We start from the raw sequence: 25343 nt of genomic DNA on the forward strand, positions 1-25343 counted from the left end.
TGGAGGGCAAGGGGGGGATGCTGATGGATGCCGTCGCTGCTTTTTGTGATTGAATAACACGACGCTTTCCCAGTCCAGTTATAGAGCGGTAATGCATGGTACTTACACAGTACTTTTCATCTGCAGATCAGTTTAATGCTGCTCCTGGCTTACAGCACGATCATCTGTCTCTGCTCGGAAAAGAGCCTGCGCTCCGGGGCGCAGCAGAGGCCGGAGCCGTCCTTCCCTCGCGCCTGGATCAGCGGCTGCCCTATATAAACCTGCACATTAAGCAGATTTGGCGAGCGTTCAGACCGAGCCAGGCTCACTCGAACAAGAGGCGAAAACAAACTTGCTCAGAAAGGCGCTGCGGGCAGCACTGCCAGGCAGTGCGCTCTGCGGGGCGCACCGGGGGCGGCTCGGTTCCCTCCCGCAGCTCTGGGCTGGAGTTGCCCCACGTGTCCCGCTGCCATCCCCACCCCGCTCCGGCCGCCCCCCGGCGGCCCCTCGGGACTCGGCCTCTGGCTTCTCCCTCCCTCCAGGGGCAAGGGCGGCCTGGGGCTGCCCGCCGCTGCCTTCCTTCCTCTCCTTCTCCTCCTCCCTGCAGCGGGGACAGCACCCCCTTCCCTCCCGCCGCATGCAGGAAGTTTCCCGGCCGCGAATCCCCGGGGCCGGGCGAGGAGGGGCTCCTCCCGGGGCGCCCCCCTGCAGCCCCGCTTCCCCCGGCCGGGCGGTGCCGCCCCGGAGCGCCCCCGGCGGCCACACCCCGGGGCCGCGGCCGGCGGAGAGAAGGGAAGGGAGGGAAGGAGGGGGCCGGCGCGGGGTGTCTCCGAGCGAGTTCTCGCGGTGCTGGCCAGGCTCAGCCTCCTTCCCCTCCCCGGCGAGCGGTGACTGTGCACGGCGGAGCGGGGAGCGCCCAGCCGGCGGCGGGGGGAGCCCGCGGCGCCCCGCACAGCCGGCAGGGAGAGGGGGCCGCCGAGCAGCGGGCACGGCACGGCTCGGCACGGCTCGTCTCGGCCGCCCTGCCCCATGCCCCAGCGGCGCTGAGCCTCCCGCAGCCTGAACATGGCCACCACGGCAACGTGCACCCGCTTCACCGACGAGTACCAGCTCTACGAGGAGCTCGGCAAGTACGGAGCCCGCTGCGCGCCCCGCCACCCGCCCAGCCCCGGGGCCGCGTCCCGGCTGGAGGAGGACGACGAGGAGGAGGATGAGCCGCCGAGCTCTGATCCTGCTCCCCGAGCCCCCCGGCTGCAGGAGAAGGTGTCCCCGCAGTCTGCCCCGGGCTGCGCGCTCCTGTTGCAGCCCGGGACTTCCTCTCTTCCCCCTCGTCCTCCCCAGGAGCGGCTGCCCCTTCTCCTCCCCGCACCGCCTCTCCCCTGCTGCCGCACGGTGCCTTTCCCTTCAGCTGGGACGCGGCGCCTCGGCTGCCGCTCCGCGATGCTTTAGTCCCCACTTCCTCGTCCCTGTGAAAGGACCAGGTGCTGCTGCACAGCGCTTTTCCCTCCCTCTCCTCCCTTCCTTCCTCCCTCCGCACTTGTCTCTGCATTGGCAGAGCCGCTGCGCCCTAGGACGGGGCTCTGCAGGGGGACCCCGAGGGGCAGCAGAGCAGCGCAGCGGCCGGCAGGGTGGGATTATGGGGACGGTGCCTCCCTGGGTGCTGCTGCTGCTCCCCCCCCTTCCTGCACCAACTGCCGGGCTCTGCTGCATCTCCGCTCCCCGGTGTCCCCATCCGTCCCCACGCTGCCGCAGCTGTGTGTCGCCAACCCCGGGCCCCGTGCTCTCGGCGCTGCTTGTTGGTTTGTAGGCAGAGGTTGAGGAAGGGGAGAGAAAGGCAGGACTCTGCAGTGTCGGGAGGACTCGAGCTATTGCAGGCGGTCTGTAGGGCTAGCTGTCTTCTGGGGCCCTTGTGCAGCTTCAGTGCCCGTTCCTTATAGTGTCAATACGTACATTTGTCCATGGACGTGGGCTCACGTTCCTGTTCTAAAAGAACTTGGAGTTTTCTGCCAGCTTTCTCTTATTTGTCCTTTTCCCCATTCCGAACCTATCCTGTAAAGCCAGTTGTTTCTCTTTTTCCCACCCTGTTTTCTTTTTTTTTGTTGTTGTTCTTTTTACAGAAGGGACCTCTTTTAAGCGCTTATCTGTTTAATCCTGTAGATTTTGAGTCCCTATCTTTTCACCTTGGTCTCTGTTGTATTATCTCTTTTTTTCCTCACAGAAATCCTTCTTCCCTCTCTCTCAGACCTCTTCTCCGAGTGGCTCTTTGGAGTAGTTGTAATAATATCAATAGTTCCAGCTTGAGAAAATGTACGAAGCCTCGTAGCTTCCTACTCACTTCATTACTAGGTACATGCTTATCCCCATTTTGCAAGTGGGTAGACAGCTGTAAGAGCAGTAACTTCTGCCAAGTGTTGCAGGGATTTTGTGGCAGAGCTAGCGCTTGAACATGGGCGAAATGAGTCCAAGTTGTCTGATGTACCCATGAGGGATGCTGTCTTTGGGAGATGGACTCACGGCTGGTGTTTGCGGCGTCGTTCTGGGCTGCTTGTCTTCCGTTCATCAGTCCCCTCGTGTTCTGTCTCTGTGCCCGTATGATCCCCCTCCCTGTTCTCGCTGGTCTGTCTGTGAGGGGGCTTGAGGGGGCTTCAGGTGGGTGTTGGAGTACTGTATATACTAGGGTTTATTTGCTGAACAGACAGCATGCACTGTCCATCGGATTCCCTCCTCTGTATGTCTTCTGTGCTATCCGTAATCTAGTCCACTCTGGGGATAGAAACTGCTGGTGTTGCATTCTTATTTTCAGTTTCATAGCGCCTATCCTCTTTATTTTTCTTTTAGGGGAGCCTTCTCTGTGGTCCGCAGATGTGTAAAGAAAAATTCGTCACAGGAATATGCTGCAAAAATCATCAACACCAAAAAACTGTCAGCCAGAGGTTAGTGTCTAAATCTACTCTTGTTCCTTTTATTAATAGAAAATACTTCACTGCAGTTGGAGCTGTAATAAGTTTAAGGGATCTGGAGTTGTTTGTCTGGGTCACTATTTGTTTCTTACAAAGTAATTGAGTTATGTGGCAAATACCAGATTAAAAGGAGGTTAGCATGGGAGGATAGAAAAATTCCTGTGTCTGGAAGTGGGTACTTTGTGAAGTTACGTTGTCTTTTCTTTTGGGGATCTTTCTCCTGCAAGCTGAGCTAGAGGTAGGTTTATAGAAAGCTTATCTTGGTGTGTGTGTTCAGATCACTCAAGATAGAGAAAAGTGTTCTGGAGTGATTTTGCTGAATGCTTTTTCTGCCTAGGAGATCTGTCTTACCTGAACAGATATGTGTTGTTGTTGTTTTTGTTGTTTTTTTCTTTAAGTATGAATGCTATGTACCTTGCTCCTGTCATGTTGTAGTTAAATGTGGTGGGTTTGGGAATTAACGAGTTTGCCTTCAAAGGCAGAATTTGGCTGGCTAGGTAACCCTTGCAAATTTGACTTCTCAGTGAAGTAAAACAAGTAATGTTTGCTTTCCTCAATGCCAGGGTTTCCTAAAGCTGAAAAAGCTGACTGTATTTTTAAGAAGAGAGAAAAAAACTTAAGTTTTTCCCCAAGCTGTTGGACTTCTGATTTCTGGGGATGTGCGTATGTGCAAAGGGTACTGTATATTCTAGTATGTAGGGAGTGTGTATCTTCGAGTGTGGAGGGAATCCTTTGCAGGGGTTAAAGTTGCTTTGGGGATAGGGAGCCTATTGGAGAGAATGAGAGAAATCGAATTGCAGTAAAAGATGCTGAAAACAGAGTGCAACAAGTTGAGATGCCAGAAGAGACTGTTTCTAGAAGGTTTTGGTCCTTAGAGGCCTTTCAGATTTGACAAAATAGATGTGTTAGGCCTTGTGTGCCTTGCTAGCTGAATAGATGGATTATCAGGGGGGTTGGCTGAGAAATGAAAATAAGGCAGGAGGAGGAGGCAAGTGATCTTTATAAATGATTTAGAAGTGGAGAATATTTTGCTCGATCCCTACAAAAGAGGAAAAATAGGATATGCCTTCTCCCTCGTGCCAGAATATGAAATGTGATTATAAGAGTATAAGATTGCTTAAAGAACAGTAAAGAACTTTTGTTTACTCTATTTACGTGGAGAAACAGTATCAGAAGTAGAGGGTGCTGTGATGAGAAGGCTGATTTTTCCCCACCCCTCATCCCTGTGACTTGCGGAGGTACAAATACGTGACAATCATCAGTGTGTCGCCTGAGTGAAGTCATGTTGGGAACCAACCAGTGTAGCCGTGGATCATTTAGGAAGTAGCAGCAGATCCCTTGTGAATTGGTGTTCCCTTCCTGGTCAGGTGAAGTCACTACCGATGCAGGTGGGATATCCAATCTTTTGAACCTAGAATTAATTCAACTTGGTCTGGGGGAGGTTTGGAGGGTGGTTTTGCTTTGTTGACATCTGCTAATGCCGTGTTCTCCTTGCCGTGTTCTCTGACCATCCTGTAGTGAGGGCTAAAGTTCAGGAGAGCCATCTTCTCAGTGTTAGTGGGCACAAGCCTGCTGAGAGAGGAGAGGGTGGCTTGATAAACTGATTGCAAAGGAGAAGCTGTTTTCGTACAAAGGAGGTGATGTTGAAATTAACTCTGGAGATAAGAGAACTGTGGAAAACTGTGGGATTAATAGAATTGAAACAATTCAGAAACATACTAGCACAAACCCCAAAGTAGCAGAACTGATTGAGACAGTTTGTGTTTGAGCACCTAATGAGTTACAGAGGGAGCAATATATAGATCCTAATTTTTTTTTGTGGTAAGGTGATGACAGTTTTATGATCCAGGAAGTAGGAAAAGTAAATGTGGATGAATACAGACCATGTTCTGATCTACTACTTGCTTTCTATATCTCATACCTTCCTGTAAATGAAATACATTGAGGATGCTAATCTGGTCCTCAGCTTCTTAACTTGGGGCAGTTGGCAATGATTTCCTTATGAAAGTATTGGTTAGTTGGAGTGAAGGTGTGGGGTGAGCCAAGAAATGAACTGTATGTTTCTGGTAATACAGAAGAGTGTCAGAAAGAAGTAGTAATTGATCAGGTTTTCTTCAAGTCTAAGTGAGGAGTAAAGAATCTGTTTACAGTTAAAAGTGGCCGGTGACTTCGGGTGAATATATGGTTTCCTCAGTTACTCCAGCTGTGTTCACCGATGCCACGAGAGGTTAGTACAAGAAGAAACCAAATGCCTTGATAGCAACTTAGTGAATTCACCTTGGAGCAGGGCTTTAAAGGATTGAAGGAAAAATGCATGCTGTTTGGACGTTGCAGCTGTAAATCAGTGATTAGAGATTTGATTCAGCAGCCTGAAAATGAAAGTCTCGGGGAATGGCATTTTAGAAAGCTGTCTGCCATGGGGAGAATTACGGCGTTAAATCTGCAGTACCCTGGCTATACGTTGCCTGATGCTTTCTTTCCCAGAGCTGGCACCTCTCCCTGGGGAGGCCACGTCTCTGCCTGGCAGGACACACGCACGGGGCTCCCTGCGTGCCCAGCTGGTCTGCTGCGGGCCTTAACCCACCCTCCCGACCAGCCTGCCGCAGAAGGGTTTTCTTCTGGGCTTGGTCACAGCGCCAGAGTATTTCCTCATGTGGGGGGGCGCTGCCCCTCTCCAACTTAAGCATTGCTAGATCTAAGATTTTGTGCCTTCTCTAGCAGAATCTGAACCTACCTGACGTAGTAACTGCTGCTCCAAGAGCCAGAGCCTTGCTGCTGGTGAGGATTATGGCCCGTTGCGGCCTTGTGGAGGTTTTGCTACTGCAGTGCTTCCTTTGATTGTCCAGGGCAATGGTAACAAAGCCTCAATCTCCTTTCACAGTACTTGTTACCTTTATTTTTCAAGGCTCTTGGTGAAGAAATAATAGCGGACTGGGAAATGCTGAATAGCTTGGTGCATGTAGCTGAAAAGGAGGAAGAGGAACACTTGAGGACGAATTGTGTGCATTTAGAGGGTTCTGTATTACCTGGCATGTTTGTCAAACTGTTCTCTCAAAGCAGTGAGGAGTTGAAGAGGTTTGGTGTTGTTACAGGGCTTGTGCCTGAAAGCAAGGAGGATGAATGCGGTGCCACTCTCTGTGAAGAGTGGTCGTAACAACTTCAGTCTAGTAAAATGTTTTGTAAGATAGGAAAAGACGAAGTCAGATGTTGAGAGGAGAATATCTTGTTTCTTTTTCGTCAATGATTTTCTGAAGTCTGTTCTCTCTTTTATTAAATCATGTTAATCAGAGCTGGTCTAGATTAAAATTCATACTTGGGCTTTAATGAAGTATTTGGTATTATTGTGTTGATACTGTGTTGATGCTTAAGACTGTCTGGTGAAGAATATGCCAAGAACTTTAACAGTAAATAGGGGCCAAATGCTTGCAGAAAAGGGAGAGGAAGCAGACTTTACCTTAGTCAGCATTCAATTGATGTATAAGAGCAGTGGTTATTACACATGGGGGAAATACAATGCGTATTTCCTCAGTCATCTGGAATTCCTATGGGACTGAACGCCCAGGCTTTTACCAGAGCTATGGGCAGACAGAAGTAATATCGGTAATTTTTTGGAAGTTTTGAGAATGAAAATCTGTAGCAAATGAAGCTTCAGATTGTGGGCAGCAATGAATTTCAGATCAACTAAAATAACTTGCAGTGGTCAAAAGGATCAAGAGAGGAGCAGTAGCTTCAGTAGCAGCTGGGAAATGTCTGGGATCTGACTCTCCAGTATTAGCGCCTTTGGTATGGAGTAAGTTTCCTTGGGTTGGTGACGGAAACCCCAGTTATCACTTGTTTTGAGAGCAAGCATCCTGAATGTATTTTATGCGATTGTCCTGCACTGGAAATAAGTAGGCAGAGTTCTCTCCTGTGATAATTCATAGGACGTTGTTTATACCAAACTGCACGTAGTGAGCCTACCAGCAGGTGTAGGGCGACAGCATTTGTGGCCCCTTTTTGTGGGGAGTGGGGGGAGAATTCTTTGTGTGTTACCTCAATTGTTAAATTTTCTTTACTGCTAAAAATCTGTGTCTTTCAACTCTTGTAAGTGATATCTTTTGAAGAAAAACTTAAAAGCAGCTGTTCTGGAAGTTAGACCTCTTCCCTTCTTTCTCCCTGCTGTGTCTTTGCTCTTGCCTGTGGAATAAAGGGGTGGAATCTCTCCCTGCTTAAAATCTTTACAAATTTGTAAGTGAGATCAAAATTTGCAGTCTACTCAGTTATTTTTTGTTGTTCCTCTAGGAGATTATGTGGACTGTGGGAAGAGCAGGGAATTACTTTTGTGTATCAAATCTCACCAGGAAAAAGCGCTCTTTACAGTTTTAATTCAGCCTTTTTTTTTTTTCCACACAGCTCTCTTGTCCTGGGCTTTCAGATCCAGAGTGGTTGTTGACCTGGGTTTTCTAGTGTGTTTTGTTGGAGATGTCAGTGGTAGCTTCCCTGGCCGCTGAAACACTGAGGTTGTGTGCTGCAAAGAAAGTTGAGCAGCATCAGTCGCCAACCTCTGCTTTGATATGCTCTGTCTATGCTCTTGCCTGTGTTCAGGTTAGGACTCTCGGGCTGCTCCTGTGACTGGCAGCTTTCAAGTCCACTGTGAGTCACAGCCTACCCGGCTGAAGGAGCGGCACACAGCAGTGCTGCACTGCAGCCTGGCATGCCGGCTCCGTGCAGCAGCGCGGGGAGCCCTGCACGCTGCTTGCAGGCAGCCTGAGCACAAATCCCAACTCGGGTGGAAGTGTCCTGTGAGAGGTGTCCTCTGGCTGTGCGTATTTGTAGGCTGGGGACAAACGTCCTTTCTTGCAGAGGGCAGCAAATCAAGCTGTGTCCTCTTGGCCGTACTTGCTGAGCAGCCAAATCAGGTCTGGTCATTTGGTGGGGGAAGGGAGCTGCCCTTCCTACTGGGGGGCCTTAGACCCAGCACAGAGTGCTTTGCTGTGCCCCCGCTCCTCCTCCTCTTCCTCCTGCCCTCTCCTGCCTGCGAGCAGGCTGGGAGATGCTGTGCTTGGGGAGCACGTAGCAGGGGAGCTGAGGAGCTGCCGTGATGGATGGGGATTTTTGTGGAGGTCCCCCTTGGTGGTGGGGGCTGTGCGAGGCTGGGGGCAAGGGGCAGAGCACTGCTGAGAGGGGTGCCGAGGGGTAATCGCTGCGTCGGGTGGATGCATGGAGAGCAAGTGGTCAAACTGCTCTGCTCTGAGCCGCAGTACATATGTGTGGGGCGGCAGGGTGGGAGCAGGGAGGAGGGGGCTGCCGTGCTGTTGTAAGCTGCAGCCCTGCACCTCCCCCTGCAGCAAGCAGCACTGCCTGGGAGAGGGGCTCAGGCAGCAGGCACTGGAGGACGTTTCCCTTGAGGCGTGCTTGGAGAACAGGAGGGACCCTGACCTTGGGCTGGAAGTGGGGTGGAAGCGGGGGGATGCTGAGGGTCTGCTTGGCTCCTCGCTTGCCCCAGTGTGGCAAATGGTGTGGCAGAGCACCTGGGCTTTTGTTGGGGCTCGCTGTGGCCAGAAGCTGGCTTCCTCCCTCTGTGGATTTCAGTGATAGGTGGGGTTAACCCAGGTTGCCTCTCAGTTTACGCTGTATATTTTATAAAGGAGCTGGAACAGAACAGACAGGATTTCAGCTCGTGTCTGTCTTCTGTGTGGTCACATTGAGTATTAAATTTCCAGCATTAACAATGAGGAGGGGGGGCAGTGGGCACCCAGATTGGGCAGGAGCTCCTAGAGCAGCAGTGAGGTTGGGGAAAGGGGCTTGGCGAGAGAGTCAGGTTTCTTGTTTTCCCAGTATAACCTGGATTTACGTGAGGCAGAGAAGTGATTAGACTAATTCCTGCACGTGTCCCGAAGCCCTCGGCTCTAGAGCATTTACCCTGATCAGCGAGCCGTGATGGACATATTTCCAGGTGTCCTGCAAGCGAAGAGCAGGATGGTGAAACACTGGAGATATTTGGGGCAGGGAGAGCTGCCTGAATCCCTTGTAAGCAGGGTCCAGTGCAAGAGATGGTGGTGGTGGTTGTTGTTACTGCCTTTGGAGTGTAGCATGGAAATGTCACAGCCTCCCTGAATCCTTCTCTGGGCAGTGCTAAAACCATCGCTGCCAGCGAGGACCTGTCCATGGATCATAAAGAAATTGCTGCTTTTTTACCCCCTAAGTCTCCAAAAAATGGCAGGTTATTTACACAACTGTTTTCAAGAGAAGACTATGGCAACCGTGTCCCATTCCAGTCCCTTGAATAATTATTTTTGACCCTGTAAATTGGGTGAGGACCACTTTTAAAAGGGAGGCATGCTAATAGAACATGAAATCTCTCTTCACTCTGCCACCTTTGAGCACCATCTATTTGCCTTGCTACCCTTAAAACCAAGGCATCGCCCCCCCTTTCATTAATACCTTCATGTCACCTGTTTTGGAGTTCCAGATGTGGTAGATTCTTTTTCCTGACTTTCTTCTGTTCTTGAAACCTCCAAGTTTTCACCAAGACGACAGGCTTTACCAAATCCCATGTTAATTTGCCAGTGTTTGACTGCAGAGTGAACTCTTGCTGTTGGCTTGGCTGGGGGGAGAGGGTGATGTCAGCTGGCAGCCAGGATCCTTAGTGGAGGAAATAAGCCGTGCATGTTGTAAAAAGAAATTGGGAGTATTTCACCTTGCCATGTTTACCTGCAATACTCCTTAGAGCAGCAATTTTGGGGAAAGCAGAGGTGGGTGCAGGCATGGTGATTGCTTTCTGGTGAGCTAATATGTACTTAATTTTGAGGTGCTCACAGGACTTTTTAATGTATGGAGGAAATGTCAAACCGTAACTTCAAAAGCTGTTGTTGCTGCTGACCCTTAGGACAATAAGCTTAATGCTCCAAAACATGAGGTCCTGCGAGCGAGGCTGACTGCAGGTTCCTTTTATTTACCTTCTTACATTTACTGTCTATTTAAATGTCACTACATGCTGCTGCTACGGCTGCCCAAGTGTTGTGGTGTGGCTGCCTACAGGATTTCTGGAGAAGAGTGGCAGAATGCTACTGAAGAAATGGGCTGGCAGCGTCTTAGAAATCAGCATTCTCACCACTGAGGGTAGCTGAAGATCAGTGGGACATAGGTTTAGCCTTCTGGGGAAAATGAGTTTTAAGATTTTGACTCCCTGTAACTTTTTCCACCGGTTTTCTCCAGTTCTCTTTTCATTTCTGTTTCAGTTTTGTGCTTATTTTGACTGTTCAGTTTTCTGACATGGATCAATTAATAGTAGTTCTAGTAATCCATGAGGCTTTGATTGAAGACCTACCTTCAGTGTTGCTGCTTTATCCTCGTCCTTCCCTCCCGGCGAATATTGCAGAATCCCTGTTGCTCTCACCTTTTAGAAGAGTGGACTGGGGAAGCTGGTTGTTGGTGCAAGTGGCGAGTTCCTGACACGTCTGAGGATAGCTTAGGGGTGTCAGGAGGGCTGGTTGCTACACCTTGCCTATTTACGATGGGGTCAAGAAAGGAGGAGATAAGTGTGCCTTTGCTCCGTGTGTCAGAGTCTGTCTCGCTCTGTTCTGGCAGAGGCAGGAGGCGAATTCCCCATCTGTGAGATGAGTTGAGTAAATACAATGACCTTTCAGAGAACGCGCATGTGTGTGTAGATGTGATACTGTACTCTCAGCACTTTTGCGTTATGTTCTTGAGCGCATGAGTTACATAGCTCTCGGAAGTGGTGACCCGCTGCTCTGCTGCTTCAGTCCCAAGTTCCCATCTTGAGTTCGCTGTCTTCCAGGTACCACTGCTCTGGGCTGTCTTATGTGTCCTGTGGCTGGAGACGCTGGGACGAGGCCGGGTTTGTGTTGTGCTCCTGAGAAAGGGGCTAGCCAACCTCTTCTCTTTGCTAGAAGCCAGAGGTGCTTTGGCTGCTAAACACACGATCCTTTTTGCCGAGGTAGCTTCTCCTTTAGAAATGCTATTGTTAACAGGAATCTGTCAGAGTCCCAGAAATTGAGCTGAGAGGGAGCAGGCATTGTGGGAACGAAGACGAAGTTAATTTGAAAGAAAAACAAAAACAATGCAAATGCATCTCTGGGGAAGGAAGGTGCCCACAAAGATGAGCCTGGGAGCGGGCAGAGCCCTTGGCAGGCCCGCGGAGCTGGGCGCTCAATGGCAGGCAGGCCTGGGAGCGGCAGCGCGCCTGCTGTGGCAGAGCTGCTGCCTTATCTCTGGGGGCTGTTGCCATGATGACAGTGGCAAACAGGGACTGAAAAATTTACCAGATGCATGTGAGCCAAAGGATTAAACTTTCTCATAGGAGTGGAGAGAGGGGAGGAGGGTGGGTGATGAAGTATTAACAAAGGACAGCATCCTAGTGAGAAATAACAGGCTCGCTACCCTTGAGTCGCTGGGATGGCAGGGAGGAGACGAGCACTGACATTCCTCCTGCAGTCCGTGCCCATAAGCGTCAAATTAAACTCTGGGTAACACTACTCAGACAGATTCCCTTGTTGAAGCGGGCGTGAACGCATCCTGCTTTACTGGATGAGTTGGCAGTATTTGCATCATTTTGGCAGATGAAAGGTTAGAAGTGTGAGAAGTCTTTTTTTTTTTTTTAATCAGCCCCTTTTAGTGTTCCCTTATACTAACAAATAGCTCTGTTTGCCTACCTTGTGCCCAGAGCTTTTCCACATCAGGGTTGGTGCAAGTCATCAAGTTTTGTTGTTGCCTGCAGGTTTCAGGCTATTGAACGTGAAGCCTGCACGAGTGGTATTGGAAATGCAAGGCTGCTGTCACTGAAAGTGTCTGATGCAAAAGGCCCTACATGCTGCTTTGTCCGCACTGTGTGACTGCTGTATGGACTGGTCCTGGCCATGTCAGTGACCTGGGGTTGGCTGGGGAGCAAGGAGCTGGTGATGGGGCTGTCTGCCCACGGCTCTCAAAATCTCATTGCCCTGTAGCTCAAGGTGGTGCCACGTGGTAGTTGGCAGTACTGCAAATTAGCAGGGTGCCTTGCTGCAGTCTGCCTTGGGAGAGACTGACGTGGCCTTGCCCCATGAACCTCTGGTCAACAATACACTTATGAGCCTAAAATGTTTGCCTGCAGAATTGCAGTAATTAAAGGTAGTTTCTCTCCAGAAAGGCTTTTTCAGCTTACCTAAAATATTTATTTATGAAATGAGCAATTAATATATATCAAAATTAATTGTACAGGTCTTTCCCAGTAGCCCAAGTGGGAATGGGTTTTTTTAAGCCCTTGTCAATTAGGGCTGTGAGTGAGAGCAAGGATGTTAAGGCTCTGAAGGCAGTTGTCAAAAGCCTGTGGAAGGGATGTTTTTCCCTTCCCTCACTTGCACTTCTCTTGCAGGCGTGCGAGTTAGCTGGGGTAGGCTGCAGCTTGCCTGGTGCTGTAACTCAGCATCTGGAGGCGCTTTATCTTCTGCCATTCCCGTGCCACCTCCAGCAGGCCAGTTGGTAAGTGACAGCCGTGAAGAGAGAGCTGTCATTTCTTGGTGATGAAGACAGTGCTCCTTTGGAGGATGGGCATTTCTCAGTGCCAGGGGAGCAGTGAGAGAAGGAGAAACGGTCTGGTGCTACAGCCTGAAGTCTGAGGTGAAAAAGGGAGGGAGAAGAGCTAGAAGTCTTTACATTCAAGTGCACCCTGTTTTCCTTCCTCTGCGCCCTCCTCTTTCTCCAGGTGGGACGGCGCATAAGGTAGCTCAGAGGGTGAGTTTTACTGTGACTTCTCTCAAAAAAAAGAGATAATTGCTTGAAACTGTTGCTTCACTCCAAATGTGCTGGGTGTCCCAGAGGAGTGTGCAGTTGGTCTTGCTTCTGGGTGAGGGGTCTCCTTATCTGGGCAGCAGAATACAGCCAGCATGTGAAGCTCCTGCTGCTCTGGGAGGTGTGTTGGACCAGCTGGTGTGCTTGTTGCTAGAGGCCTGATGTCATACACCTGCCTTGAAATGTGACTTCACAGGGGACAGTCCCTTTCTCTGGGCCGCCCTCATTAGATGTACATTTGAAATAGCATGGGTGCCCTGGAAGCTTTTGCAGGGAAAACAGCCTGTTAAACCTCTTCTTGTATTGGTCTCCAGTGCTTGCCAAATATACTTAGCATTTCTACTGTAGTGGTGCAGCTGCCATTCTGAAAATGTGTATGTGTCTCTTTTTTTTTTTCCGCTCCCCTTGTATCAAAGTGTATAACATGTCATGGGTGATGGGCCAAGAAATCACCCAGGATGGCTGGAGAAAAAACAGATGTGGAAGAAGGAAGTTGTCTTTAGTGTCCCATAACTCAGAGGGACTTGCTGGAAGGCTCTTGGAGGCTGATGCCGAGTACAGCCTGGTGATGCCAAGCAGGGCTTCTTCCTGCTCTTTGCCCAAAGAGGTGGTATGCTGTTAAGTTTTATTTTTCCTGCCTCGGGGCCTCTCCATGTAAGCTTTGGGTATCAAATGTCCTCTGTTGCTATTGTGTCGGAGAGATTACAAGTGTTAAAGCTGCACAGCTTTGGTTTAGAACTAGTGCCAGTGCAGAGAGAGCTGGTGCGTGATGGATGTGCTTCTTCAGTGCAAGTCCAAGTAGTGATTCATAGATCTTGTGTTACTTTAAATATTCCTGATTTTTGGACTGCAGTATTGAAAAGTGGCTTCCAGCTTTGCCAATCTTTGTCTGATTTGACTGTCATCTGGGATGGATTTTGACAACTCTGCAGATTAGGATATTGCGTTGTGCCTACTGCTTGGTAGGAAGTTGCCCAGCTTACAATTTTCAGTGTTGCCTGATCAGTGCTGAGCAATGATCCACCCCCTCCCTGTGTCTGAATTAGTCTTGCACTTAACACGGATGAGGAAGAGCAGTGAAGCATTGGTCAGCTCATCTGTGTGTGGAAGCACTCCCGCAGCAGCAGCCTGAGCGCTGAGCTCTCTCTTGGCACACTTGTCTTCTCCAGACAGTCGAGTTCAGCATCAGAGATGTGAAAAAAGGGGAACGAGGTATTTTGCTTTTTTGATAACCATTATCAAATACTGCTGACAAGTGCAGGTGACTCCGGCTGCTGCTAGCAGTTTGTGTTCCTGCAGAGCTGGTTACCCAGCTTTAAGCATGCGCATTGTGCCTCGTTAACTCTGCCGCTGTGTATGCGTAGCTTCTTCAGGAATCCTGAAACTGAGCTATAAAAGCTTTCTCTCTCTCCACCCTACAAATGATCAAGAAGTTCCTTGGCTTTCACAGGCTTTTCAGCCTGCTCAACTCCCTGGTGAAATATGAAGTGTTAACAGTGAAAGTTTTTCTCATTAAAAACACCTGAAACTCCTTCCCAGTATTGGAAACAAAACTCGGGTCTCACCCATGAAGTTAGCTTATCTGAAGGGGCAGCGGGGGATGAAATGGGAACAAGGAAGTATGCAGCTCCATTAAGCCCGAGGAATTTATATTCTTCCTCCTGCATCCCTGAATTCCTGGATCCTGCATTGCAGTAACTTGGCGCTGCTGAGACCTGCTAACCAGCTGCAGTCTGACTGATACTTACTGAGCTGGTCCATCCGAAGGCACTGGGACCCGATGTGGTCAGTTGGTGGGAGAAGAAAAGAGCTCCTGGCTAGAACTGAACTTCCTCAGTGGGGTTTCCCTTTGCTAAGCTGTGTGCTTTCAGACCCTCTGTGCGTGGCAGGGTTGAAGCAGAGGAGCTGGAGCTCCTACGCGGGTTGTAGTCACCCTCTGTGCATCGGAGAGGGCACCTGTGTGGCCGGAGCGGCTCTGTGCCCCGTCTCTCTCACTGCATGTCCACTTCAAGAGGGTTCACCTGCAATGCAGCTGTTAGCGGGGAAGTTTTGTAAATCAAGAGGTAGTGAGTGCAAGTGAGCCCGCTGCCTGCAGTTGTGGCTGGGTCCTCGTCGCAGCCCAGGGAAACTTGCTGAGAAAGGCTTGCAGGAGGAGGAAGGGGCGGCAGCAGCACAGTGCAGATGTAGGGGTCCCTCCTCTTCATGTCTCTGCTTGTTGAGGGGCTGGAAAACATGAAAAAGCACAATGGGCAGCAGCCCTGGGAACTGGAAAATCCTGTCGTGACTTTTGCCTCCTTGCTCCCTTGCCACAGAGTCTAACCAGGTGTTTGCTTAGGGCCAATCCTGTCGGGAGGGCTTTATTGCACACTCCCTTCTCACACAGGATGTCCTGTTACAGTTCAGAGCTGGTGAGTTCTGCATGTGACTCCAAAAGGCACAGAGGCCTGGCAGCCACGGCTGCGCTGCTGTGCTCTCCTCCACTTGCCGCCGACCTGTGGGAATGCTGCGGTGCCTGGCGAAGCTGAGCTGCTGCCCCTGGCAGGCTGAGTGACCTGGCATGAGGAGGAGGAAGAGCAGGGCCAAGTGCTGCAGTAGCCCTGCTGCAAGAGGGTCAGCTGTGTGTTGGGGGTTGCAGCCCCTCAGGCTCTCCGCAGGGCTTTGAGCACATGGCAAGGAGCGGGGGGGGGGCGAGGGGGCGGGGCTTGCTCTTCTGCTCCTCCCCTGCCCCTGGGCTTCCCCAGCGTGCAAAGGCGCATTACAGAGAGCCTGGGGAATGGTTGTGGAGTTGCCTGTGGCTCCCTGGCCATGAATTTCTGAGTATGTTCTTGTGAATTAAGTCCTCTGTGGTTTCTGCAGCGACGTGGCGAGGAAGCAGGGTATCTTCACAGCAACATCCCTGGAGACCCATGGGCCAGAGCTGGGGGGTGCCACTGGCCCCATTCTCGAAGGCAGCAGCAGCTGCAGGAGATCCCTGCTGCTTCTACTGCCAGTGCTTCACAGCCAAGGACTCCGTCCTTTGCTGCACTTAAAATCTGGGTGGATTTTGCTATGGCTTTCTGCTTGGGTTTCTTTATTTCCACCTGGGAAAGCAGCTCCAGCCGTTGGTGATGCAGGAGAAATAGCTGTATAACTCGCCACCTGCTTTTTCTCCTCTTTGTTTCCTCTCTCTCCTGTTTGGACATTCACTGTCCCTGTTGTAATAACTGAATTGTGCTAACCATGCATAAGCAATGTTCCCTCCCCTTTTGCCGGGGTACTGGCTGAGTTGTTGTAAGAAGTTATTTTTAGGGTTTGCTTCCTGGGATATTCTACCCATGGCCAGTTATGGTGATGAAAATGTCACTGAGACGCATGAAGGACTCCCAACTTATTGCTGGCATGCCTGATCTTTCTGTTGTAACGGTGCTCGTGGGGGAGAGGAGTCCCTCAGCACCGCATCACCTGTGATTAGGGGACAGCCCTGATGGCTGTGCAGCACGACTCCCTGTGAAAAGCACACTGAGCTCCCACGGTAAGAGGGTTGTGTTGCAACTGAATTGGCCCAGGGGAAAAAAAAAAGGGGGGGAGATAAAAAGAGCACAAAAAGGCTTGCCTTGGATGCACTGGAGTTTTTCTGCCTTTTTTTTTTTTTTTTGACATAGGGATGTCAGTGCTGCAGAGCTGTGTGTGGCTGCACAGGGCTGACCCTAACAGGCAATGTGCTCCCTGTACTAGCTGTATTAGGTTGCACTGGGTCACTGCCAAATGCCTGGCCCAGACCAGAGGAGAAGGTGTGTGCTTTTTCTTCTCAAACACCTCTCCCACCTCCTGTCCCAGGTCTGCTGCTTGAACACTTGAAGTCAGTCGGTCTTTATGGCAGCTATCACCATCTGGCGAAGCATGAACATGGTACAGGCATGTCACAGTGCCCAGCCCTGAGCTGACAACTGTGCCATGGCTGCACAAGGGCTGGGGGATGCTGCTCCCCGACAAGGTAGCGCCTGTCAAGTTAATAGAGCTTAGAAACAGGATTGTGTGGGTTTTTTTAGGTGATCCTTACGTTTAAACTTGTTTTACCCAGTGGCAACTTTTTCTGTTAAAAAGTCTCCCTGCTATCCCATTTCTGGGCAATAGCTAAAAGTACCTGTGCATGTTTTGTGTGCAGGGACAGGTTTTTGGACTCCTCAGGAGCCACAGGCAGCTTTCTTTTTATCCCCCCTCTACGTTCTTGACTGCTGAGCGGGCATTTTGCCCTTTTGTACAAGTGTTTGGAGGTTCAGCTATGCGTGATATTGATGTGGCACATAGGTGCGTTTTAAGTCCTCTCTCGCTCAGGTTTCTTGGTAGCCTGTTCTGTATTTACAGCTTTCTCTGCTTAATTTAAAATTATCCTAGTTTTGGGAAGGGAACTTAGTATTAAAATAGATGGTTTGGCGTTTTTCTTTAATTATTCTAATCTGCTGAGATGTGGTTTTACTTCTTGTTGTCAGAAGAGCCTGTTGGACAGGTATTCTCTCTTCTGGAGAGGAGTCATTCAGCACGTGGGTGCGGAGCCATTCACCTATGCCTTCAAGAAGGTTTTGTGTTTAGTTGGCTCCTCTAGTTCCTGTCCCTCAAGTACCAGAACCAGGCAACATTTCCAGCGTTCCTCCCTCTCTCCACTGATTGGAACGGCTAAAAGGGAAGCAACGGGTACCGGCTTGCAGTCCTGCAGACATGGGCCCCACTGTGTCTCGTGCAGTGGGGAAAGGCTTTCTGCTTAATACTTATGGTAGGAGCATGCAGACGTGCTCCTCTGCACCACTAGGAAAGTGTTCTTGAAGCTTTTTTGTTTCTTTAACCATGTGCCCTCTGTCTTGCTTTGCTGTTCCCCTCGCCATCTACCTCATGAATCAATAGCTTTCATTGAGCAATTTGGCATCTGACATCCTCTGTCCTCCCCGTACCGCTGTTGAGCAGGCAAGTATTAGCACTGGGTTACACTTGGAAAAACTGAGGGAGACACAGAATTTAAGGTGCTTTCCAGAACACTTGACAATGAGCCGTGATGAGTTAGGAACAGAGTGCAAGTCGTATACTTTGCTGTAGCATTGATACAAAGAGCATAGGTAGAAAATGGACTGTGGGCATTTGGGAGGAAATAATGTGAACTAAAACATACAGTGTGAAGAGGAATTGTCATCCAGTTTGCTGGGTATTGGAATAAGGTTTGGGTATGTTCCCCGCACTACTTTTCCTTCTGATCTGCTTATTGTTTATGGAATACATGCTGATGTACGTTGTGTCAGGCAGGCCATGTTGGTGGGCTTGGACTTGCCGCCACTCTGTTATTTTTCCAGGTGAGAAGAGTCAGTTTGAAAACTAGAGGTAATTGCAATTCGTACAGGAGACTCTTTTACAGGTGACAGTAGACTAGACGTGTTTGCGAAGACCAATCAGAAAAGTCAAGGAAATCACCTAGGTAGAAAGCTGTTTCCTTTTGACTGTCGGTGCCAGCTGTGGGAGCTGGGGCGGTAACTTCTGCACTGGGTTGCTCTCTGAAAGGGTAAAAGTAAGATGGCAAAAGTGAGAACATAGAGCCCAGGGATCTAAAGGAGTTGTATTACCCATGAATGTACAACTTGTACCTGAAATCAGCAGCTGTACCTGAGAGAGAAAATAAAATCAGTCTTAGGATGATAATTCAGATAAATGCTCAAATTGGCTTCGATTCAGGATCTAAGTCATTGAGTCAGTTGCGAAAACATAGATCAAGGGATGCTGTTCCCTTTCCCTACTCACCGTGTCCCTAGCTAAGGAATCAGTCTGTGCAATGGTTTCCTACCTCCCGGAGAACTTGTAAACATGTGAGCTAATGTATGGTTAAGGCATTTGAAGTCTTTCCAAAAGAAACAGCTGTAGATGTACAAGGTATACTGCTGCAAGCCCTCTTGATCATATGATAATGTCAAGCTGGTATGAAGTCTTCAAGAGTGGAACATCCTTTGCCACCCAGGGAGGAATAAAATCTTGGATGGGTTTAAGAAGATTACTGTTAGCTTGTCAGAAGGAATAATTGGAAGTTATGGGACAGAGTTGATGAGCTGTCATTAATTGAAAACTGGTTCAAGGTAGAGAATAAAAAATGGGATGGAGTGACCGGAAAGCCATTCTATACTTCATAATGTGTATATGTCAGGGATAATGCTCTCTTTTCCAACAGCAGGATTCGAGTTTTCTTCAGAAGGCAGTTAGCAAGCGTGCTGCAGAGGTGTGGGGAGGAGTATCCATGTGGGGGGAGCCGAGAGAAAAGGAAAATCCTAGGGAGGGGTGGAATGTGATAAAGGTTAATTAAAGTGTGCTGCAAAAACTAGTTAGATATTCGTGTGTGCCCTTTCTGTAATAAGAGACAAATTTGGTTATGCAACAAATTGAAAATTTATCTTTTCAATAATTCATTTCGAACTTGCTGCCTTGAGACACATCACAGATTGAAAAAAAGGATGAGGATCTTGTGTGTAATTAAAGTCAGCATATGTGGAGAGGAATCCTTTTTAGGAAGGAAAGGGTTTAAGGACTTATTTCTTCAGGTTATTTGTGTTTGGCACTGGGAGATTAATCCCTTTTCGCCTTTATATGAGGTGACTGGGACAGTCCTGAAACACAGATCCCTGCCTCTGTTATTTGCAGTTGCTCTGTCCCCAGCTTCAGGGACGAATACAAGATTTCCCCTGTCTCCAGCTTCCCTCTGGAGACATACCCTTTTCTGGCACTGCAGCAGGAGAGTGTAAGGTGAGGGAATGGGTGGAGATTTGACTCCAGCACTGACAGGGATCTCTCCCACAGCTTGATAGGAAAACAAGAAAATAAAAAAGGACATCCAGTCAGCAGCAGCCTTTTTCAGTCGATCTTTTCTGCCATCTGGCTGTCCTAACGCTCCAGCCTGTTTTAAGTTGAATTGTTTCTGTTCTATGTGAGATAGCAGGTTCCAGCCACTGTCAGTCAGGGAGTGTGAGACAAAATGAGTTGGTGATCTGGCACTGAGTACATATTAAATACAACAGCTCACAGTGCTGACCATTGTGGTTTGACTTTGTCTGCTTTTGGAAATGGTTTTTGTCTTTGCTTGCATCTTAGCTCAGTTTTCTGCATCTTTAGTGTGCTAGTGTAACAGAATGCTACCGAGGACTGATGCTGGTGTGCACCCACGCTAGCACTATTGCACATAATTTCTTAGCCTCCAGGTTACAAGGAACTTTTCTGTGGGATAGTAGTTAATTTTTTTTTTTAATTTATTTTTTCTCTGGTGAAGAAGACAAGGACAAGATAGTCAAGACCCAATTGTGCAGCATCCTGTGATGCTGGTTTTAGAAGTTGTGTGGTGCAGATCCACACAAACGGCACTTAGGAAGCAGGCTTTTTCAGTTGTGTACCTCATATGAAAAGGAGTATTAGCCCTTGGAAGGAGGGTGTGAAGCACAGTCCTCCCAGGCTCAGTCCTGTGGGCTGCTGCATGTGGCGAGTGCTTGGAGAGTATAACTTCATACCCTCTCTGTGGCAAATGATGCTACAGGTTATTAGCCAATTCAGTGCACAAGGCTTAGGAATACACACTGTGCAAGGAACTGAAAGCCTCGGTGATTCTGCAGGTTTTGTGGAGCAAGCTGAAGCATGGGAACAAATTGGGCAGGGCCTTCTCTGGCTTTGCGGGTGGGTTTGAACTTCTGTCTAGGCTGAGTGCCAGCAAGGAGCGTGCCAGCTCCTGTGCTTAGCCACTCTGCAGCTCCGGAGGAGTAGAAGGCAGCTCGTCCAGCCTTCCCTTCCAGGAGCACACACATCAGGCTTTCCGCTGAAGTTCACTATCCCGAGTCTGGCTGTTTGGAGAGAGGGATATTTATTGGTTTGCTTGTTCTTTCTAGTTGCCTATGTGCCTGTAATTTAAGGATGTGGTTGCATATCAGAGGTAAAGATCTTTATAAATCCACGATGTGTTTGCTGACCCCCAGTAGCTGTTAGAGTTTGTCTCAAGCAAAAAAGAGTTGTTTTTATATTTCCAATTGTTGTGTTTTAAAATGAAGTGTTGTTCATTTTTAAGTCCTGAAGTGTACCTTAAATGCAAACTGGAGATCTTAAAGCCATCCCTCTCTTAAACTATCAGTTCATTTGGAGTAACTGTGAACCCAAATGAAGGGCAGATAGTGCTTGGTTTTGAATTATCAGTGTTGATGGAAAGGCAAACTGTTTCCTTCCCTCCTGCCCTTGCCACAATAAAGGTATTGCTGTTGTGCGATGTAAACTGCATTTAGTAATGGTCTTGTGCTTAAGAGCTTCTTGTTAATGAGGCCTATTAACAATAATGAAAAATGGCAGCCTTAAAGTGCAGAGCTAGTCAGAAAAACGATTGCCCAAGAATGACGAGATGGCTGCGTATTCTTTCTTCGCTTATTTAATTTAGAGGGTGGGGGAGGTGTGCTGTCTTGACTCTGAAACTAATTATTCTCCTACAAATGTGCCCGCGATCTGCAGCTCCCACCAGGGACTTGAGGGGCTGGGGCTCCTTGTGCTAGAGAGCTGCCCAGGCTGAGCCTGGTGCGGGCTGGCCTTCGCCTTCCCGAGCCCCAGCAGGGCTGGTAGCAGCAAACCCCGGCTTCTTGCCTGTAGGAAGGAGCAGATCTGACTCAGCACCACAGAGCCGTTGTGTGGAGTAGGAAAGTGATGTTTTCACATAATTATTCATCGGGCTGTGTTTGTGTTTTAGTGTGTTGCCACCTCCACATCATGTGCTGTTTTAGTTGGGAAGGACGTGCATTGCTTTGCAGCGCATGAATAATTCTGCTTAAGGAAATGGGAGGATTGGCAGCGACTATATTGGATTAAAAAAACAAAACAAGTCCCCACCACATTCCTGCATAGGAACTGATATGAGAAGACTGCATGGATGATGCCTTACTGCTTATTCATATGAATAGACATTACAGGGAAAGTCTGGAGAAGTGGAAGCTCCCTTTATCTCTTTGCCTTAGCATCCTCCCACTCTGTTCTATAGCCACACGTCCACGCTAATAATTTCCTTTTGAGATAGGACAGCCTGTCATGCCACGCTGCAGGCTTGGAATAGCTTCCCCTAATATGGGACCAGCTTGTCCATCCTCATTGAAAAGGATTTCTCCGCTTGTTCTCTTACGCTTCTGTTTGTGCTGTGTTCTCCTTAAGAAATAGGAGGTTTGGGATTTATAGGGATTCTGTATCTTGGGAGCATTTTCATGCAGTGGGAGAGTTTTATGGCGGAGGAGAGATTGTTTCACATGAAGGGGATGTTTCTTCTCCCATTTCGAAGGCAGCATTGTTTGCTGGAGAAGGTTGGAGGGAAATGTGATTTCTTGCCTCTATACCCTGGCTGCCACTTTGCTCTAAAGGTATCAGGCCCTTCAGTGTTTTAATTGGACTTCTTCTTCTCGTAAGGCACCTCTTAACTGCCCTCTGTGGCAGGACCGTGTGCCTGGAGGTGGGTGGTCCTCGCTGGGCAGCTCAGTGGAGGTTCCTCTGTCTCCTCTTTGCAGGGTCTGCTCCCCAAGCAGCCATTTCTGAGCTGTCATGAAAGCATCTCACACCACCTTGCCCTTGTCTGTAGCAGCTGCATCTTCCACGTGGAGGTAGAGGGGCTGGGGGGGCTCATGTAACTTTTTGAGGTGTGTTAAGTGCTTGCACACTTGCCCTTGGCAGAAGATGGGGTTGGCATGTTTGCTGTGGAGCGCTCCAGCCCTACTGGGCACTACCGAGCCCTCTGCGGGAGACCCTCACCTGCTTGAAAGGAAGCTGCTGCCTGAAGCCGTTCACACAGGGAAATGGGAAACCGGAGGCGTGCAGGAGCGCTGGCGAGCAGCCTGGGCTAGAACGGAGCTGAGGACAGTGCGTGCCAAGCTGCTGCATCCCCGAGGAGCAGTGAGGCTGTGAGCTCATGCAGCGGGAAGCAGGCTGGTGCCTGGCGGAGGAAGTGGCTGGCAGCGGTGGGGAGCGGGCCACTGGCGGGGCAGTCCGAGCACTGCTGCCAAGGTGAGAGAAGTTAGCTCTTGGTGCAAAACCCTTGGTGGCCTGGCAGCCAGAAACACTTGGCAATGCCAGGTTTGCTTGCGTGCTGTTCGGCTGGGTTTTATCTTCCAGGTCTTGCTCCTGCTGTAGGTTGCCGCAAGGCCAAGGTTGGTAAGTTTGACCCAGAACTGCAGGAGGTGCCGTGTTCTGTTTGTTCAGCCTGCTGCGTTGGAAAAGGTTCTTTATTGCAAAATCAAGTTTGTGAAGGCTCCCCAGGCTGCAGTGTACTCTAATACAGTGTTAACACAGGGAGGGGAAAAAGCAGTCGCAAAACTGAATCTGGTGATGTGAGCGTGTGCTAAAGCTCAGGCCTTGCAAATGTCACTTGCTGTCTTTGGTCTCCTCAGCTCCTGTTATAGAGGTGGATGCACTGAGCATCCATGCTTCTGCCGGGTGTAATTTATCTTGGCATATACAGTATTGCTGAACATCAAGTCTGTGGGTACCCCCTTGGAATCAGATATTGCATCATGCGTTTGGTAATCACATCTGTGGTGTGGTGTCACTGCCAGTTTGCATAGGCAATACGAATTCTGCTATTTCTCAAAGTGTTTTGTAAAGTGATTTTTTGGGCGTAGAATTTAAGTATTACTTCTCAGATTTTATTTTATGTGTGTTATGCCTACAGCGCCTAGGTAAATGTTGTTTTTTTTCCTCTACCTGTTCATTCAGTGATGCAGCCCAGAGTCTTATTACTCACACTACTGACTTGACTGTGTTGGCCAGTGGAGAAGGAAGGCTTTTACATCTGTGAATCCTTCACTAAGAGATGATGTCTTTTGCAGTAGATGCCACTTAATCTCCTTTTTCTCTCTTACTGTGGCTCTTGAAAAGTGTGCAGAAAAGCCTGGGGAAGACATGGCAGGGTATGACAAACAGTGTCTTGTCTTAGGAGATGCCTGGAACATCTTTTGACCAGAATGGGTCAATAAGAGTATAGATGGCTGGGTGCTGCTTCAAGATGCCTTTCAAGTGTGGATGTCAGACCTTAGTTTGTGAGTAGCTTGTGTTGAAGAGGAGGTACCATTTATAGGAAAAAAGTGTCCTTTATTGGAAGTGCCTGTATCAAATGGGCATCTCTAAGGCAGTATTATCCTCTCCCTTAGAAGAGGGTGTTGGATGGTGAGATACTTGTTGTTTGATCCTGACTTGTTCACAGCTTGTGTGGCAATAAGTAAGTAATAGCATTCAGCTGTTGGTTCAGCCTTGGCGTTACATATGAACAGAAAAACCCTCTTCTTTTTTTTTTTCCCTTTTCATCTCTCCATTCCCTCTTCAGAGGTAGCTGAAATCTAACCAAAGCGTGTCAGATTGTTGGGCAGGTAGCAGCTATGGAAAGCAGAGCAATGTTGGGCCTCTATCTCTTAAAAAGTGGACCGTTTGGAACTTCTGACTGTGTTTCTGAAAAACAGTGTATTCTCCCTTTTGTGTTACTGGTTCTATTAAGCTAAATTAATTGCCATTAAAAGCACTTGAAAATGCAGTGCTGTAAGGTGTGGGAAATGCTAGGTGTTCTTTTTGCAGCCTGTGCTAGTGATCTGGACCTGTGTTATTTGAAGAGCATTTCAAATCATTTTTTGATGCTTAGTCATGACTTGTCCATGTGCTATTGTATGTATACTGTATGATAAATGGTAATTTCAACAATTTATGGGCTAAGTGGAAGGCTCTTTACTATAACACATGTACAAAATATTTGCTAATAAGCTATCAATCTGTACTGAGGTAGATGATTAGCAATAGTTTAAGGATTCCCTCAGAGTTTTACTAACCAGAATCTTATGAACTAAAACAGGAGCAAATATTTTAATTTGTGTAATAAGATCTCGTACGCTGAGGGTTCTCGAAGCTGACATCCCGAGGTGACTGCGCTAAAAGGACCCCTGAATTGCAGTCTGGAGGTAGGGAATCATGGGCCAAGGGTGTTTCTCAAGTTTGAGTTGAGCCTGAGTGTTTCTATTGACTAACTCAGACATGAAGAGGCAGTTAGCGTGTTGGGAATATGATGCTTCAGCAAAAAATCAGGAGAAATAAGAAAAAAAGAAAGTTTTATTGTTTTTCTTTTAATAGTGTGAGAAACTAAGGGAATCGGCTAGGTTTAATTTATACTGATGAACACAGGAAGATGCAAAATAAATATCTGGGGTCTCTACTAGACTATATTTCTGCCCAAATATGACTCATTATTTGTTTTCCAAATTATGTTCCTGAGAGCATTTGATCACCACAGAGCTACTAACTGATTTTGCCCAGTGGTTAAGACTGAAGAATGCATCTTAGTATCACGAAGGCACGTCCCTGAAGACAGCTTCTCTCAGAACAGCTGCCTTGGACAGGGTGAAACAGATTGAAGTTTGGCAGGAAGCAGACAGCACTGCAAAAATACCTTAGAGCTGCAGCTCTTGAGTTTTCTGAGATGCACTGTCCTCTTCTTCCTATGACATGCTAGAATGATCTGTCCCAGCTCCTTCTACATGGAGAACTTGCTTGTTTGGAAAATAAAACCACCCCCTCAAAACTCTGGCTAAGTCTTTCCCTGATAATCTGGATGCTCTTCCTCTCTGGATCGAGTGCTTGCAATGTCTTCAC

General features: G+C 48.6%; 1 protein-coding gene across 13 annotated transcripts in view; it reads left to right on the forward strand.

Moving 5' to 3' along the window:
• Positions 1-867: 867 nt before the first annotated feature.
• CAMK2G (calcium/calmodulin dependent protein kinase II gamma) overlaps positions 868-25343 on the forward strand; it is a 110809-nt gene continuing 86333 nt past the window's right edge. For 2 of the 13 annotated variants that reach the window (XM_048060009.2, XM_013176465.3), the window contains exons 1-2: positions 871-1109; positions 2818-2912. In XM_048060009.2, the coding sequence (XP_047915966.1) occupies positions 1045-1109; positions 2818-2912 (160 nt within the window). In that variant the 5' untranslated portion in view covers positions 871-1044. Of the gene's footprint in view, positions 1110-2817; positions 2913-25343 lie in introns of all 13 variants that reach the window. The other 11 variants (XM_048060010.2, XM_013176434.3, XM_013176451.3 and 8 more) reach the window with 9 other exon arrangements.

Source organism: Anser cygnoides, chromosome 7 (assembly GCF_040182565.1).
Source record: "Anser cygnoides isolate HZ-2024a breed goose chromosome 7, Taihu_goose_T2T_genome, whole genome shotgun sequence".
Lineage (NCBI taxonomy): Eukaryota > Metazoa > Chordata > Aves > Anseriformes > Anatidae > Anser > Anser cygnoides.